This window comes from Nelumbo lutea, chromosome 2 (assembly GCF_056320005.1).
Source record: "Nelumbo lutea isolate HS-2025 chromosome 2, American lotus-T2T, whole genome shotgun sequence".
Classification (NCBI taxonomy): Eukaryota; Viridiplantae; Streptophyta; class Magnoliopsida; order Proteales; family Nelumbonaceae; genus Nelumbo; species Nelumbo lutea.
The window spans coordinates 60,655,350-60,675,229 of NC_142685.1; the positions used below are offsets into that span (position 1 = coordinate 60,655,350).

Genomic DNA, 19,880 nt, shown 5'->3' on the forward strand with positions numbered 1-19,880 from the left:
CCCCTAGGCCCCCAAAAAAGTCCAATTAAAATGATAAGGAGTGTTCTCTAACTCTCTAATGCCCCTCCACTTAACTCTCAAAATTATAAAAAAAGATATTGTTTATTTTTCTTTTATAAAAACCTCATAATAGACCCAAAACCTCATACCCTATTTTTAGAGGTGTAAATCGAGTCATGTCGTCTATGGTCTAACATGATTTTGAACCAGTCTGGCATGGCTTGGGCCAGAGGTTTTAGGACCATGGGCCGACACGACATGACACGACTAAGCAAGCCATGTCGCTCGTGACCCATGTGTCGGCTTGGCCTGGCACGACCCATGACACGTCCCATATATATTTATATATTGTATATATTATATTATATTATATATTAATATATATAATTTGATTTTTAATTTTATTATTGCATATATAAACAATTGTATACATCAAAATTCATATAAAATAAAATTTTATAATTTTTTTTAATTTCTTGTCTATTTTATTAGTTCATGATAAAATTTTTATTACTTTTTTCAATTTTTTTTTTAAATGGCCTGGCCCGATTCATGGCTTGGCCTAGCCCAAGACTTGGCCCATAGACCAACCCTCGACCCCACATTTCTCTATCTCATTTTGTTGTTTTTGCCAAGAAAACAAACCATACAAAAAAAAATAAGTCAATTGCATTGAGAATTAAATATAGTACTTACGAGATTTGGGAGTTTCACAAAGCCTTGTAACCAACAGATATACTTAACATAATTTTTTCATTACCATAAACCAAAAATATATATCTATATAACTTAGCCCCCACAAAAAGAAAATTATTGGATCCGCCACTGCATACATACATAAATACATACTTACATATATATGGAAAAACCTATGATATGGAAAATATATGGTATGGAAAGAGTTTTGACGAATCAAAACCCACCCATGAATTTTGGTAACACTTTGCTACCAAGTATCTGATTCCAATTGATTAGTCAAGTGTTTTCCCAATATCTCCTTTCTCCGTAAACTCTCTCCCTTCTCCCTCACCCCTTTCTTGCTTTCTCCTTAATTCACTCTCCTTCCTCCATTTTCCCTCTTATCCCTACTAATGCCACATCAACAACCCTTTCTCCATATTACTCTCCCTTCCCAACTCATTTGTAATTTTTTAGATTTTTTATTTGTTTTTCAAAGGTGAAATAATATGTGTCTCTTGATAGATACAAAGCCATATAAAAAAGATTTCTAAAATATATCCCTCTTCAAAACAACCTTCGCCTTCTCTCATTTTAACCTTTTCTCCTAATCCTATAAGGAGTTCAGCTTCAATCAATGAAAAGCCCGCTTGAACAGACTTTACAGCTTTGCATTGAGAATATCTCCATACATATGTGCTTTACTTCATGGGGAAATATTCTCAATGCAAAGTTGCAAGAGACTGTTCGAATGGTGTGAGTATGGGCTTGCACTGACTGAAACCGGTTTCTCCCATAAGCTGCAGTTTCAGATTAAAACCAAGCACGAAGGGGAACATTAGTTTCCCCATTTTTAACCAGATTATTATTCCCATCCCCCCTCACCATAAATCAAAACCAAGTAACTTTGAATAAAGAACTGATTGTTGTCAAATGCAAGAACCACATCTTTGTGCCAAGAGTAAACTGACATTCCAGTATATGTTCTTTTAAGAGTTAAGATTAAACTTAGTTTAAATGCCATTGACATACTCTGATGATAAAGCATTCTATGGTATGGGTTCTGTTGCAAAATTTCAAACAGAATCCAGAGAAAACATGATATTAAAGCAAGTCCTAACACAAACCAAGCGAATACCCACTACTTCAACAATGGGGCCACAAAAAAAGTTGTTATGATGTAGGACCCCATAACTTGCCATGTGGCAAGTATCTCGAGGATCTAAATCTATTTCCACAAGGATTCAAATCCATTTAAATTGTTAGAAAATAAAAATAAAAAGAGAGACAAAAAAAAAAGCTATCCGATTCATGCCCTTCACTTCTCATATGATATCAGAGTTTGCAAGAAAAGATTTAGATTAATTGTAACTGGCTTAGTTGCGAGCTGAGTCAATGAATCAAACATGTTTGATATTCGATGTTGTGAATTTGGTAATTTAATTCATTTTTAATTAAACTAAAGAAAGCATACCCTACTTAAATTCAAAATACTGCATTAAAGGCCCGCAAAGAAAATTAAAGTAATTAAGTTAAGAAAATTAATTATTTTACTATTTTAATCAACTAACTTAATTCATAAAGGAGTTTTTTTAAAAATCATCATGAGTTTTCCACATTTTTCTTAAATTCATGGCAACTTTTTAAAATATCTAAAACTTACCATGTTATTAAGTTTTTTTTTTCCAAAACTCACCTTCGGTTAGTGCACCATTAATGCTTCTTAACAGAGGTGTCCATGTTAACATAAATAACAATTTTCATGACCAAATTACTCTTGAATGGTGAATTAGAGGAAAAATGGTCTTTTTCGGTTTTCAATTTTCTTGTTTTTTTTTTTTGCATTTTTAGTGTTTTGTTATAATTTCCAACCTTTTTTTTTTACATTTTTCTGTTTTGTACAATCTATAAATTTCCTGTACTTTTTGTTATTTATTTGCAATTCCTGTGTTTTTTTTTTATTTTTTGTGTTTTTTCTATAACTTTATTTTCTGATTTTGTTTTTTAATTTCTATAGTTTCTATAATATGAAAATAATTTTTTATATTGTTTGCAGTTTTTATAAATTTTTATATATTTTTTTAATTTCTATGTTTTTATGTATTTTATATTTAAAAATATTTTTTGAACTTTTTTTCCTTTGTTCATATCTAAATATTAAAATGGTAATATATTAACACCCGTTAATTTATTTGTTTATATTTTATATTTTGGATTCTAATTGATAAGCAACTATTTTCCTTGAATATTAATAAAAGATAATATTTTTATAAAATAACAAAAATAAAGTAATTTTTTTTTTAAATATCAAGAAGAGACAATGGCAATATTCATCATCTTCTGCCCCGCATTTGCATCAGACTCTCGCTACAGAGTCTTCAGCAATTTGGTAGACGCTTAAGTCACAGCAATGCCAATCAACCCGATCGCGTTTTCTCCAACTCCGTTGAGCAGCCCTATGATACAAAGTAGAGGAAAAAGACCCAGGAGTGGGAGTGGGAGTGACTTCTTCCAACTGCCTAGCTCCAACCCAAGTACGACGACGATGCAGCTTCCTCTAGTTCCGACACCCGGAATGCATCTTCAAGTTAAGATTGATTGATCTAGGTATAACTTTTCTTTTCTTCTTATTTTACTTTTTCTTTTTGTCATTAATTAAAAGCAAATGCAAAACTTATAAAGTAAGGAAGGAAACAGGGGACAGTAGTTGGAATTCTCTACCATATGAAGACACTTGACAGAAAGATAGACAGATGTTTAGAGGATTCTAACGCTCGGCCCTCTCAGGGCTCAGCTAATCTGGACAAACATTCGCATTTAAAAAAATTTCTAAGAGATTGTATTTGCAGGTGATGGGTCTCAAACTGAGGCTCATGCTGGTGACCCTCAACATCAACATCCTCCTACTGCAACAGGGATTTATGAGACTGATGAGTTAACAACCACTGTGGATGAATTGCAGAACGCCCTTCTAGATGATAATCCACAATATGTCAGCCCTTCAAGAGAACGGTATATCCCTGCTTGAGCTGTTCATCATCACGAACAGTGTCAACCAGCAGACACTGTTCATCATCATGAACAGAACAAAGTCAGAGCTATTCAACCAGCAATCACAACCGCCTGGATTCACTAAGCCTTCAAATCTAGTGTATTGGATGAATACATAGGCAGAGGAAGAGGAAGACGATGAATAGTATCATTGCCCCTTCTTGATATTTAAAAAAAAAATTACCTTATTTTTGTTATTTTATAAAAATATTATCTTTTACTGAAAAGTTAGTGACATAGTGAATTTTAGACATTTTGAAAAGTTGTGGTGAATTTAAGAGATGCTGAAAACTCATGGTGAGTTTTAGACAATTTCCCATTTATAAAATAACATATTTAGTATTTTAGTGGATATCGTAAATAAATTAATTATTGTTACTTTATCATCCCCTTAAGTTTAACTAATCACTAATTTTAATATTATTTTGGGAAATAATATATATATAACTTATATTAAATTTAATTAACTTCAAACATTGGGTAGGCTTTAAAAAACTTTTAAATAATGGACAACTTACTTAAACCCCCCTGTAGAGTTTATATTAATAAAATTTTATAATTACCTAACCTTCAATTTGGTTAAGTTTTATGGTTGCATTAATCCCTTTATCCACCCCTAAAACGAAAATTTATGAATTACTTAGTTATTTAAAATTTTATCAAACCCTAAAGTTTAATTAATTTTTGTTTACAAGAAAAGTTTAATTAGTTACTAGCTAATTAAACTATTATTTGTGGGAAATTATTAATATATTAAACTTAGACCAAATTTAATAATTTCCAATAATGGGCAGGCTTCAAAAAATTAAATAATTGATAAATTAATTATTTAAAAGCCCAATAATTCTTATTGGCAATTTAGTTAAAAAAAAAGCGTATGCATCACACGTGCATTGGTTAGTACATACATATACACATCTATGTTGTATATTAAAACAGAGTCAGGATCTCCTGCCCATGTTTATGCAGTCACACATGGAGAACATCTCATCCTCTACATAGTATTGTGCAGGGGGAGATGTTCCAAATTGAAGGGGGTAGTGTATTGTGGGTAGGCGTGGGCAGGGTTCTTGTGAGCAGAGTTCTCCTTTGTTGCCTCTCTCTCCTCCTTATACCATTCCTAGCTCTCTCAATTTGCCATCTCACCAAGGCTCTCCTTTTTGAAACTTTTATTAATTCCCTACTTCTCAATTACCTAAAAATCTTCTTAAAATCTCTCCCTCTCACTCTCTCTCTCACACACACACACACATGCACATTGCCAATCACATAAATCATTTCCCCTCCTAAAATTTCTTTAAACTATCTCCCCCATGGCCCCATCTAAAACTTCCTCCTAAGCCATCTCCTATTCTATCTCATGCCCCATAAACCATCTAATTCTAATATCTTTACCCCATCCACCTTCTAAATCGGCTGGAAAAGATGGTTGTTTTGGGTTTAGATGACCCGATCCATACCCAACCTAGTTTCAAAATTGTATATAGTATTTAATCAATTAAAGTAGGTAACATTAATTAATAGTAATTATAATATTTGATCTTGTTAACCTTTTTCAGTGGTTTTGACCATCTAATCTCTTAAAATTTTAAAAACCCATGGATCACAATTAATAGTAATTAAATTACTATTAATTAATAGTAATTGTTGATTAATTACTTTATCTTGTTTCTTTTTCCTCTCGATTCTTTCTCTTCTTGGTTATATTACTTTATCTACTTTTTCTTAATGAAGTCTAACTTTTATGTTTCTAATGAACTATTATACTTTTCATGTTTCTCTCTTATCTCTCTTAGATTCTCTATCCTCTTAGTTATGTTGATTCTCTCTCTCTCTAACTTTTTCTTATGATGTCCAATTTTTATGTTTCTCTCTCATCTTGATTGTCACTTCCCACCCCTTGATGCTTGTTGTCTCTCTATATATATAGTGTTTAATTTATATCTTTACTGCAGTTTTAATTTTTTATTTATAAAAAATGTTAAAAATTATAATTTAAGGTAAAAAAGAGATTTTTTACGAGGTTTCTCTAATTTTAAATATTCAAATGGATCAACATGGGTGAATTGCAACCCATTATTATACAATTAGTATGGATAGCAAAATGTGTGTGAGTCATTCATGGGTGGATCGGTAAATTGGTACTCAATTCACACCCAACTCAACCATTTGCCACCATAGGCAGGGCTTATGTTTGAATTTTTATGGAGATTGCATATCCCTCTATAAGTAGCGATTTTTCTTAGGATGTTGGGTAAGAATTCATTGGTTACAAAAGCTACCTAGGACTGAAGAGGATGAAATGAGAATCTTATCACAGGACTCCCAACAACAACACAGAGTAGATGGGCATAGGGCTAAGGCGATTCTAATCTATCAAGGAATGGTTGGACATAGGGCTGTAAATGGATTGGATCCAGTTGCATTTGCATTCACATCCAATTACAAAATCTCTAATCTCAATTTGGAAGGAGTATAAATACAAATATATAGAGTACAAAACCTTGTATTTTGTATGTATTTATACTGTACATATTTGTATTTGTAATCTTTCCAAACTGAGCCCTAAATCCACATCCACATCTAATTATCATATTGGATTTTGGATTTAATCCACAATCATCTTCTTATATTTAAAATGACTAAAAATAAAAAACCTATTTATTTTTAAGTATATATGCATACTAAATATATATATATATATATATATATATATATATATATATATATATAAATATAAAAGTATTACTTTTATTGATATTAGGGCCCAAAAATTGCCCTTATTTGCTAATCTCTTAAATTTATCAACTATAAACTTAATATAATTATGCATAATATCTATATATATATACATGATTATAATACATATATTCATAAAATAATATTTTTTGTGGGACTCGAATTCCATGAGTTAAATCCATATCCAATCCAATTATTAATCACAAACAAGTTCTATCATCCAAATTTGGTATGTCAGACTTTCGAAATCCATTGATGGCGCTAATTAGATTAAGACTCCTAATATACCTTTGGGTCTGGGTCCACCATGCCTGAGATGTGTAGTATCAAATCAGACTCAAAGCATGTTGAAACGTGTTCTGTTGAAAGCAAGTTCGAATTCAGTTCTCACGGAACCATCCTCACACCATGTTCACAACCACCAGCTGTGTATTTAGAATATATACTGAATCCATACTCGTTTGAAGCAGATCCGGACTCCAATATGATATGGTTGGCGATTTGGATGGACCCATCAAACACCTCTAATGAAACTGAGACACACTGTTGGGCGAAACCCTAGTAGAGAGTTTGAACCATCCGTCTACCTCTACTATCTGGCCCATGTTTGGGCGAAACCCTTACCCCAACCCGCAAGCCCATCTCAGCCCATTGAGATCCACTGTAGACCCAGGTTAGACAAGGGAAAATGGGAAATGACGAAAGGCGCTCTCGACCCGCAAGCCCATCTCGACCTTTGATCCACCCATTCCACTGCGGCCACTACGATATAAACCGTTCGGTCCGGTGCGGGTGGCCTCTTTCTCGCTCGCTCGATCACTGTCGAAAGCTCCGAGTTTTGGAGCTTCGGTGAGCGGCAATGGTGAAAGGCGACGATGCAATAAGGAGAAAGAAGAACAAGGAGAACCGAAAGAGGATGCGGAAGGAGTCTTCTGCAGTCTCAGCTCGTGTTGCTGCCATAGTCGCCGCCAAAAAACGCCGCAAGTTTGGCAAACGTCGAATCTGCGAGGTATCCACTCAATTTGTTATTGTTTCGATTTTTATTTGGTTTTCGGGATTTGGGTTCTAACTGGATTTATATGGGTTTTCAATAAAAGATTGATAGATGACACACTAAGACACACAGACACAGAGAGTTGCTTATAGGTCCTACACCATCATCATCCAAGCCTTATCCCAACTACATGCGTTCGGCAACATGATTCCGTTATGTTTAATGCCATATCCATTGTTAAATTATGGGCGCTTACATCATTTCTAATTCCTATCTATCAAAAAAAAAAAAATCATTTCTAACTCCTTCGACCCAAGCTCCTTTTGGTCTATCTCTAGCCACAAGTCCACAACATGAATCCTGTTTTTTCATTCCGTTCTGTTTAACGCCATACTCATTACTAAATTATGGACATTTAGATTATTTCTAACTACTTCGGCCCAAGTTCTTTTTTATCTACCCCTACCTAGGGATGTAAACTGATCGAATTCGAATCAGATCAAGCAATGTCCAAATTCAAATTTGATTAAATATTTGAATATTTGATTCGATTTGAATTTGATTAATTAATTATTTTATGTAATTAATAAATATATAAAATAAATATTTTATTTATATAAAGTATATAAATATATAAATTATTCATATAATTTAATTATTATATAAATTATATTAGACATTTAAATATTTTATATATTATATATAAGAATTAAATAATTGGTCGAATCTGGATGTTTATTGAATCAAATCAAGTCATATCCAAATTTGAATCCGATTACTTATTCGGGATGAATAGGATATCTGAATTCGACCGATTACATATCCGAATTATCCAAATCTGATTCGATTATGTTGAATCTTGAATTCGAAATCGGATTTTCGAATATTGTTAACACCCCTACCCCTAGCCCTTCTAGCACCTTCAACTTGCAACAGATCAATTCTTATTATGGTTGTTGTTGGTGGCCTTCTATGCACATGACCAAACCATCTTAGTCTACTTTCTATCATTTTAGCACCTGTTGTTTGTGGTGCTTTCCTTTCTCGTTTTACCATTCTTCCATCTCAACATATGCATTTCTGCCACACCCATTTTTTGAACATGTTGTTTCTTGACTGTCCAACATTATGCTCTATGAAACGTAGCTGGCTTTACAACTGTTTTATAAAGACTCAGGATGCAAGTGGTATTCGCCTATCATATAAGACCCGGGATGCACCCCTTCATTTTGTCCGCTCTAATTCGTTTTATGTTTTAGCTTCTAGCCTTGCACCAATCAATCACTAAGAGTAGCATCACATTTTAGGTGATGGGTTCTTGTGCCAAAGAGCCTGTGACCTTAATTCTTGGCTTGTTGTGGCACTAATGAGTTAGAATTCAATTTCCTTGAAGTGTGTGTAGTTGCGTATGAATCAGTGATTTAAAAGGTGCGCTTGAGGTGCTCAAATGAGGCATATTTTAAGGTCTGCTCCTTGCCTAGGCCCTAGGAGCAGCACTTTCAAAAGGTGTGCACCTAGGCATGTGCCTGGTGTGCCTTGTGCTTCAGCCCATGCATGTGCCTTTTTTTTTATTTATTGTGCTTTTTGTTCTTTTTTGAACCTAGCAGCTGGACCAGGAGCTCCGCTCCTGGACTCTCGACCAAGCCAACCCCTATTTGCTAATGTTGTTCTTTCATTCACCCTAGTAAAATATCTTCTTAATAGGCAAATAAATTATAAAATCATTTTTTTTTTGTGCAAGGATTAGAATTTAAGACCCTAACATGGACTTATTTGGGCTTGTCTCGAGGGGCTTGGTACAAAGGTGGTTTGTAGAATCAAGAAAGCAAGAGGTTTTACATCACATTAGCTATTTGAAGTAGTGCAATTGAGGAAAAAAAAGAAATTCCGGATTTTACATGCTTGCAAATGTTTTGTATGCTTGATTTTATTTTTAAATTGTTATTTGAATTCACTGTACATGTTATGCTTATCTATTTTATTTTTAGATAATAGGTTTTTAAAATATTTATTTTAAAACCTAAGTTTATGTATAATATTTTTTGCATTTTTTTGGCATTTTTTTTGTATTTTTGTATATTGCTTCAAAAAGGCGTGCGCCTCGCCTTGCACCTCACACCTCGGGCACAAATTGCCCCTTGCATTTTTTGTGCCTTGCGCTTTTGAAACACTAGTACGGATAACAAGTAGCTTGCACCATTATATTCTTGAAACCACTGACTATTTTCTTTTATTTTCTTTTAGTTCTTGGTTCACTCAATTACATTCATTGGTTTTAAGCTATACGCTATTCATTTAACTGCTTAAAATTATCATTGTAATATTTTCCCGGTTTATTTGAAGCTTTACCCATGCCGATGACTGATGAGTTAAGGGAGTTTTGTGCATAAGTAGCCAATTTAAAAGAACTGATATCCTTTGGATTTTCAGGGGATGTGCTTTAGCCTTCCTACACCAGATGATCCTTTCAATGATGGACATGAGAGCACAAGTTTCAACAGAAAAAAAGCCAAGAAATCTGATCCTGTCCTGAGAGGTACAGGGGTGTCTCGTTCTGGCAATGGTGCTATGCCTAAGAAGGATGTTTCTAGCAGGAATCCTAGAAAGGTAGAAAAACGAGAAGACCAAAAGGAGAAAGCAGCAAACCAGAAGAATGAGCAAATTAAATTGCTTGCATCAAATTCTGTTAAGGGGCAGAGAATTTCTTTTAGTCTAGGAAAAACAAAAAGCCAATTGTTTGGAAACAGTGAAGTTTGTGGTCAACAAAGAGGGCCCCATGGAAATTCAGAGTCTCCATCAAAGTTTTTTGTTTTGTGCTTGAATGCTATACAGAGTGCACTTCAACATGCTAGTGCTTTCAACTGTGATATTGGCAGGCCTTTGATAGCCAACATATGGGGAGCTGAGTTCTGGAAATGTTATTCAGTAGGGTTAGATATAATGGAGACAACCGGAGCTTGTTCCATTGAGCAGATTGCATGGATGGTTTCTACTGCTGCAGATACCATTGCAAGAAAGGAGAAAGAAGGTCTATCCATTGCGAGCCCTTTCCTCTTATTCCTTGTACAATCACAAGAGAAAGCAATGAAGGTCTGCAGCTGCTCTTGGCATCTTATGACAGCAGCAGATTAGAATGCTGCTTAATTAAAAAAATAATAATTGCATCAATTTATTCATATTGTTACTATCCTAATTCATTTTCTGTCAGGCTTTACTGATCCTATTCTAAAAGGAATTAGTTTATCTATTGATGGATTGAATAACAATCTTTATCAGGTCCGTGCAGTGTGTAAACCTCTCAAAGCTCTTGGAATACACACAGTGAGCTTACATCCTGGTGCATCGTTGGAACACCAAATTCATGGGTTAGTATAAGATCAGTCTTTTTGCTTTTCATGTGAAATAAGATGTTTTTCTTTTTTTTTTTTTTAAATTTAATAAAAGATCTTGTTGCCCATATGAAGTGAGAGCGCATAGCATGTATACACCATTGCAATGGTCATAAGATGAGACCCATGTATCATTTTATTGTGTAGTATAAAGTATAAATTATAAACAGATTAAAAGCTACACAAGAAGAAAAAGAGCAATCATGTGCCTCCGAATTTCTACCAAAAAAATTTTATCTCCATTTTTTAGATCAGTAGCCAGATATCCCCAATTCAGCATTAAGGTACCTCTAGGGGTTGTAGTAATAAATTGAAAAATCTCATAGTTGTCGAGGCATTGCCTTAGTGACAAGTCACCCTTAGGTGACAAAAATATGAGGTCTGAGGGTGCCTAGCCTGAAAGCCATGACATAAAAAGGTGCCTCATCCAGGTGACAAAAATGAAAACCATCATAATAATATTAGGGTCCGTTTGGTTTGTGGGAATAGGGGTCTGGAATAAGAATTGGAATGGTCCATTCTGATTCCAACTGTTTGGTTGGGCAGAATTGGAATCCCTTTCCCATTCCTGGTGCAATGGCATTCCCCCATTTGAGGGAATGGCCATTCCCTTTCCCTCCTCGGGGAATGAGAATCCATTCCAGCCAATTCTGATTCTGATTCCGATTCCAGTCTGAACCAAACAGGTGAGGGGGATAGACCATTCCGACTGTGAACCAAACAGACCCTTAGTATGGATGCATCTTATATATATATATGTGTGTGTGTGTGTTACTTATGGTTTTCTTTTAGGGTTTTACTATCAAAATATAAAAGATCCAAGGGTTTTGTGAAGAGAAAGAATGAAGAGAGGGACAAAAGAGGTTTCTGCTTTTCTCCCGCAATTACTCTCTCTCTCTCTCATATTAACCAGAGTTTGGACTCAACCCTTTATTCCTTTTTTTTTTTTTCATTTTCATTACACAATTCTTTTTATTAGCATAAATAAGCCTTATTTGGTTGCTAATAATGTTTTGCATGCAATTCTTGGAAACATTAGATTATTTTTTTATGAGATAGTGAAAGTATTATATATTTTTTTCTTTATTTTCTTTAAAAGGTAAGGTAATATATAGAGCTAGGCTGTATCCTCTCAAAAGGTTTTTGGGTGCTTAACCAGGATAAAAGAAGGCCCTTTAGATTGCTTTTTTGCAGTATCCATATCAGAATAAAAATCCACAAGTTCCTTTCTTCTCCACAGTGCCCAGTAGTCTCCATCCTTCCAATAGTGCTATTTTCTTTTGGATAGCCATTTATTGAGATGAAATTCAGTGCTACATGAAAGAGCATTGCTATTTTTTCGACTTATATGCTTGCTAGTTAGTTTTCTCTTTGTCAATTTCCATCACCTAGGTAACACATAAGCTCCTGGCTAGGTGCCTATGTGACTACATGCTCCACTGTTGCCTAGAATTGCCTACTCACCTTGACAACTATGAAGAAGTGATGTTATGCACAAATGAACTGTTTGCTGTGAAGGAGGCATTTGCTAGTGCTTAGTTGAGGGTGGTTTTGAATATTTGGTTGTTAAATGGTTGAACCTAAGATGGTGGAAAGCAATATGGTAGTTCTATTCATAAAAATTTACATTCAAACTATTCTCATGTTCTGTGTGCAGTGTTTATTTAATTACTTTATTAAGTTATTTATCTGTGTAAAATTATAATGATTGAAAAAAAGTCAATTTTAGTGAAGATATTTGCTTAATGTAGTAAAATGAACATGTGAGATAAATGATATTGTGCCAAACTTCATAGAGTTTTGATACTGAATAATACACAGATAAAAAGCACACTTATGTGCATGCATACATCCGTATTACTTTCTTCATCCCCTATCTTCCTCCTGTTCATTTCTTCTTGAACTACGTTTTTTCTTCCACAGGTTAAAGAGTTGTGAGCCTGAGTTCCTTGTATCCACTCCTGAGAGGCTTTTGGAGCTTGTTTCCTTAAAAGCCATTGACTTATCCGGGGTTTCACTAATGGTAAGGTGCTATCTTTGTTACAAATATTCTTCATAAGTTCATATATGTCTTCATAGAAATGGAAACATATTATAGGAAATATTTAGAAATCCATCTGTTAAAATATTTGTCATATAAAAACAAGTTGCTAAGCTGCCCAAAGTCATGCTGATCTAACAGAAACAAAAATGAAATAAGTATGCGTCATTATAGTGTGTGTGTGCATGCCTGAAGTACAAAGTGTACTCAAGTTTACAAGAATCCATGCTGTATTGCAGCTCATTTGGGTGCGCAAAGTTCCTTAGATCCTGAAATATCGGATTGTGGCATTGATCCTGGTGAATCTCAAGCAATGAGCCTCCAGTTAGCAATATATTTAAAACCTAAAAGCTTTTACCTCCCACTCAAGACATTTTGGCAAATATGTTCAAATATAATCTGTGAATAATGGTTGCTATAGTTGGCCATGCCTTTTGCTGGATTTACAAAAGCAATGGGTTGTGATGTATATCTTTTTATTGCAGTAAATAATAGTAGCTATTCACCCCAGTAAAGTTCCATGAGTATGGATTAATACTATTCTTCTTTAATCGCTTAGTTGGAAGATCTTTCTCTGCAGGTTTATCTCTTTTTTTTCCTCTTTTTCAAGTATCTGCATATGATTTTTTTTATTTTCTTAAAATACATTATTATGATACTTAAACAGGTTGTTGATGAATTGGAAACTTTTGCTAAAGCTGATTTTCTGGACAAGTTAAAGTCCATCAGGCAATGTGTTTCCAGAGATTCCCAGACAGTTATTTTCAATAATTCATCTGGACATATCTTCACTGCAGTGGTGCAGAACCTTCTGAGGGACCCTATATCTAGGTTATGTTTCAGTGATTCTCTGGCTAATCAAAGTGCATGCATCACTCAGTGTGTGGATGTGTCTGTATCAGAAGATGAAAAGCTATCAAGGGTAAATAAAAGTTAGCATTCCCTTAATTTTGTTTGTTTATTTTGCTTATTTGTTATGGAATAGTAGAAATGCTTCATGTGTAATCATTGTTGTTAATGGTGATGTTCTTGTTATGTATCTGCATGTGTATGTGTACACATACGTGCTTTTTTTTATTCCTGGGGGGGGGGGGGAGGTTAAAACGAGTGCATTAGGACACTACTCTGTGACATACATGGTTCTTTAGTTTGGTAAGCAGTGTTTTCATGAGAAAATGATTGTACTTTTCCTCACAAAAATTAATAATGAAGAAAGATCTTATTTTGGATAACTTCTAAAAGAGGAATTTGCTATAGTTTGGTTATTTGGGAATACCCTTTTCTGAACAGTCATCTTTGGAAAGATTAAAATTCCTTTTTTAATAATAATAATAATAATAATAATAATAATATTATTATTATTATTATTAAATGGTGGTTTCTTTTGTTTTTGCACTAGCATGTTGCACAATAAAAAGTTTACTGAAAACCACTTTTCATTACCCCTATTCTATCTTACAATCCATGTTTTGAATCATGAATCCCAAGGGTTTTGATTTGAATCTTATGTCAATATGTCTGAATCCTTTTCTGCAAAAATCTTAAGATTTTTATTTGAATCCTATGATTTGATTAATAAATATTAAGATTTACACAATTTTTAAGATTCACTGCAATTCAAATAAATTCAATTAAGATCTTGGTTCTGGATTTTGGAATACCTTGCAGCTGGCATGATGTGTTTTTGTTTTTTTTTTTTTTGTTTGTTGTTTGTATGTCCTATGCTTATTGCATCATCTTTGTTGTTTCTCCCCTTGTATTTTTTCCTCTTTGCTCCTTTTTGTAGGGCTGTACTCTAGTGATATCTCATCACTTCCAAATGTACTGTTTTTTGTTTTAATAAATTTTCTTTTTATTGATTACCCGAAAAAATAAATATCATTCAAGAATTAGTTCTCTACTTTGTTATTTTTTTATTTATATTTAGTTTTGTTAAGAGATACTTATTTATTTAAGAGTAAACATTGAGTTAGTTTTGAAGCCCTTAGTAAATCATTGCGAGCTCCTTGATTTCCTTCTCTATGGATATGTGAGATGATGACAAATATTCTGTTTTTCCTTGCTGTATTCCATGCCCTAATTCACAGTGGAATCTTGATGTGACTTCTTAATCTCTTAATTACTATATTGAATTTCAAGCTGAACTTTATGTAATCTTCTTTCTTTCTCCTGTCATGGTAAGAGCCTCCTTTGCTGCCCTTGCCTCCTCTAGATGAACCATTATGCTTCCAAAGTTCTCATTGTTGCATATACTATCATTATACTTCCAATTGCTTTTACTAGTAAAACATACTTCCCAATTACTTCTAAAAAATGAGTTGCAGAAATGTCTATGCTTAGGTGGATGATGGTAAAACTAGAAAGTACAGGGTCAAAAATGAAGTCATATGAAGGAATCTAGGAGTAACACCAATAGGTGATAAAATGAGAGAAAGTAGACTGAGGTGGTTTAGTCGCATGCATAGAAGACCATTTACAGCACCTGTTAGAAGAAGTGATCTGTTACAAGTTGAAGGGACTAGAAGGGCTAGGGGCAGACCAAAAAGGACTTGGATGGAAGTAGTAAGAAATGATTTAAGCGCCCATAATTTTACTATGGATTTGGCACTCAACAGAATGGAATGGCAAAACAGGATTCATGTAGCTGATCCCTACATTGGGACTGGGGACAAGGCTTAGATGATGATGATTTGCCCCTAGCATATGCCATCTTTTGGGAAATGGGAAAAATCATCTTTTGGCTATAAGAGCTGGGGGTAGACTGAAAAGGACTTGGGTAGTAGTAAGAAATGGTTTAAACGCCCATAATTTAATGATAGATATGGGCACTGAACAGAACAGAATGGCAAAGCAGGATCATGTAAGTATGCAAACAACCCCATAGTTGGGACAAGGCTTAGATGATGATGATGATGATGATTTGTCCCTACCGCATCTTTTGGGAAATGGGAAATTCTAGTTGTCATTATTTGTGATATTATTGTGGTGTAGAATTGTGTCTTCTTTCTCCTATTCCACTGCTTTCCTAATCCCTGTAATCTTATCCATAAATTTATATTTTTTATTACTCTTGAGTCAAGGCTTAGTTATCAACCAAAAACAAAATTGCCTTCCATCCCCTACTGATCAATCATCTTAGTCCTTTCTGAAATTAGATCTCTACCCTTGAGAACCCTTCTCCATCCCAATGATATGCCAGCTTTTGGAGAGACTTAAATGAAGTTGATATTGTTTAACTATTTTGCCTCTAGTTCCCTTAGTTAGGGATTTTTTTATTCATGTGGTACTTTCCATCTCAATTTTTCTAGGTTGGCTCCATTGATATTTTCTAATACCTAATGCCAAGTCCTTCATATATTAGCTATTCCTAAATTTTCCTGACCTATGGGTTGTATAATTTTCTTTTCTGTTGTCCTTCGAACAGAAATTTTCTTTGTATTTTTCAATTTCTTTTCTTATGAACTTCCTTTGAAAATTTCAAAACAAGTCATATTGCATCTATGCGTTGGTTGCTTCTAGATTAAAGTGGGATCTTCTGTGTATCTGTGCATATTGGATGTGTGGGATCAGGTGGCCCCAAGGGAATTAGAGTGGTTCTTGTTATAGGTAGGAATTTTCTTACATCCTTCTAATCTTTCTTTACTCCTGTCATGCATTGGTTGGTGTTTTTCCTATCTCTCATTGAAAATGGGGGCACTGAAATATTTTGCTTAATTTGTATTTTAGGTTTTCCCAAATTTCTAGTTATGATTCTTTGCAGTCTATTTAGGGGCCACTGTTTGGTGCAATGGTAAAATCCCATGCTTGCAAGAATGAAAGTGCAGGTTCAAAGGTTATACAGTCCAAAAGAAAAATGTCAAAGGTTATACAGCCTACCCCTCCCAAGACCCCAGATAGCTGAGATCAACATTGGATAATGGCCGTTTTTATTCTTTGCAGAATTGCAGTCTATTTGGGACATGCTTTGAGCAGTAAGTGAAAATATATAAAATTTGGCCTTTTGCCTGACACTGGGCAGTAATCTTTGAATGTATCTTCAGTTACACGTTTAAGGATGTATTTGCAATTAAAACGGTCTGCAAAATGAAATATTGGATCTTTCTGTACCCTCCTTGATCTACTGGCACCCCATTTTTTGGGGGGTTATTTGCTAATTTTGTTATATCTTGTTGGAACTTCAGCAGATATTATGAAAAAGCACCTGGTATGGCAGCATTTCCTGGAAATTACACATATTAATGAATTTTGCAGGGTGTTGAAGTTCTTGAAAAAATGCCTCGTAGTAAACTGTATTTCCAGCCACGGAAAGTGCTATTTGTAGTGGGGGCAGATAATAAGGCTCAAGTGTGGCTTACTACTCTTAGAGCAAAGGGATACTCCATCTCAAATGAATCATCTTCTGATGGTTCACAAGCAGACAACAGGTAGCTAACAAAAATTTGGTTTTATCCTCATCAACAAAATTCTTATGATTTTTAATGTAGCTAAGGCTGCAAATGTATTTAATCCAATTCAAATTCAGATCTGATTCATTTTTGTTGGGTTTAGATATCCATTTATCCATAATTAATCGGATTGAATTCTGAATATTTCTTGATCCAATCCAATCCCATCACATGTAAATATATACAAAAGACCTGTTTTGTATTAAAATTCTTTAGAATTAAGTGCAATTTGGGTTTTAGATAGACCTCTTTTTCTATTTATAGTATATATTTTTTTATTACATTATTTTATAAATTTATGCCTACTTATACAGGCTTACTGATATTCTAATCAAGCTGGATTTAAACTGGTTATCCAGACATGTCAAAGAATTGAATTCAAATCTATGTTTTACATTTTTGTCGGTTATCAAATTAAATTTGGATCTTTAGGATTCTTATCGGATAGGATTCAGATACTCCTATTCAGATTCAATCTGATCCGTTTGCAACATATAATGGTAATATAGGTAAATGGATCATAGTGATGTAGTCGGAAAGGTGAAAATGTTAAAGCACGAATTAATTCTCACAATGTTTTATTTAGCTCTTTCTAAAAGTATGAAATACATCATTTTGTACATGAAACTCCTTTATCATTTTCTTATCCTAATTTTGCAGTGAGAAGAGTATGGTGGTGTCAGTGTCTGTTAAAGAACAGGTTGGGAGCATGGATATAGAAGATTTTGAAGTTGCCATAATTGTTGATTTCTTACCTTCAATTGATGGATACGCTGAAATTCTCACAAGGATGGCACGCCACTCGGTCAATGGTGTGCTGCACAGCCTTCTCTGCGAGGAAGATGCCCCGGTGGTCAAACCATTGATTGAGATACTGGAACAGTGTGGTCAGGCAGTGCCCGAGGCCCTAAGGAATATGTATGATTCCACACCCATGCTGGATCACTGAAGTAAATATTATCATTGTCCCCCATTCTTTTTGTGGCTTCCTCTAGTTGAGAAATCAATTTTGTCGTACCTTATTGTTTTAAAGATCTCCAAAGTTATTTAATGAGATATAACTTCATGACACTTATTTTGAGAATATCAAGAAAGAAATGAATGAAAATATTTCTAGACTTTCTGAGACCTCAGGAACTCCATGAATGCAGGGGTTGAAACATGGTGGACACTAGAGGCATGAAATGGATTGAAGATTTGTAACTTGGTTGCTTAATGCCTCCTGTTGGATTACACAAATCCTTAATGGGCTTCCACTTGTGGAGTTCTGAAGCAATTGGATTTACAGCCTGATGAGATTCATCAAGCCAATGAGAGATCTGCCGTAGGTATTCAAATTCCATGGTCCCAAGGCCTGCATTCTTCCAGAAGTGGCTGATTTTCCCACTTGAATGGAGGGCTAAAATGGGCTAGGCATGTGTTTCCAATGATGTTGATGCCATCATAACTTGGGGCGGGGGGGAATAGTTGTCATGGGCTAATAGGCCATGATAGGTGGTGCCATTATTACTGTACTGCAACAGCATTACCTTTGGGCCTTATTAAGGAACAAGGCCTAGACCCATGAGACATTGAGGATCCTTCCGTACATGCCCATGAGGCCATGATGTGCAATTGTGGGAGTTCCCCAGAAAAGGAAAAAGTGATTGCTGACCATCCCATATGTGGGCCCATACTTGATTCCTTAGGCTGTGTTTGGTGTGATGGAAAATAAGAGAAACAGAAAGTTAAGGGACTTACACAATTTATTAAGAATTTAACCCATCTTTCTGTAATTCTGTTTCTCTCTTATTTGTCAAGGCAAACATAGCCCAAGGTTGGATTTGCGGATTCATCTATCTGTCTCATCAGTCCCTGTATTACTGTGAAATATAGGGTCGATCCTAGCTTAAAAATTACTCATGATCAGCCATCCTTTACAACTTCTAAAGCTCTATTGCATAGGATTGGAACGAAGTGATTTCCCAGACAATGGAAAAGTGCTTACAGACTGCCCCCCATAAATGGGCCCAGTGTTATGCATTATCCCATAGGCTGTGTTTTGTTTGAGAGAACATAAGAGAGACAGAAAGTTGTCAATGGACTTGAAAAAACTCGTTAAGAATTTTCCCCCAACTTTCTCTTTCTCTCATAGTTCTTTCAAACCAAACATAGGCTTAAGGTTGGATTCGCATTCTCACCTCACCTGGTTTCTTCTGACCCTGCATTGCTGTGAAATATAGGGGCAATCCTAGTATAGCTTACACAGAACTCATGATTAGCCAACCTTCACAACTTCTAAGCCTCTTCTGAATAGGATTGGAACAAATTTTACCATGTTCAATCCTGTCTCGTACATACAGCCTACAGAATAGGCTGTATCCCAGCCACCATGACACAGCTCCTTGACAATAGAACAGAACCTCTTCTTCAATCTTTAATTGCTGGTCGCAAAAACCTAAGCTGCTTGAGAACAGAAGCTCTTCTCCATGGACGATCATATTACATTATTTTTTTTTCAATCCTAGTTTAAATTGGAAACTTCAACTAACCTTTGGGTTTGG

The 19,880-nt window shown here is 34.7% G+C and overlaps 1 protein-coding gene across 1 annotated transcript; it reads left to right on the plus strand.

Moving 5' to 3' along the window:
• The first annotated feature begins 7,181 nt into the window (after positions 1–7,181).
• On the plus strand, positions 7,182–18,465 carry LOC148871055 (P-loop containing nucleoside triphosphate hydrolases superfamily protein). The gene is made up of 7 exons (XM_088970960.1): positions 7,182–7,477; positions 9,893–10,552; positions 10,739–10,827; positions 12,775–12,874; positions 13,560–13,814; positions 17,144–17,316; positions 17,998–18,465. The coding sequence occupies exons 1-7, from the start codon at positions 7,328–7,330 to the stop codon at positions 18,284–18,286; spliced, it is 1,716 nt and encodes a 571-aa protein (XP_088827086.1). The 5' UTR covers positions 7,182–7,327; the 3' UTR covers positions 18,287–18,465.
• The last annotated feature ends 1,415 nt before the right edge of the window (positions 18,466–19,880 follow it).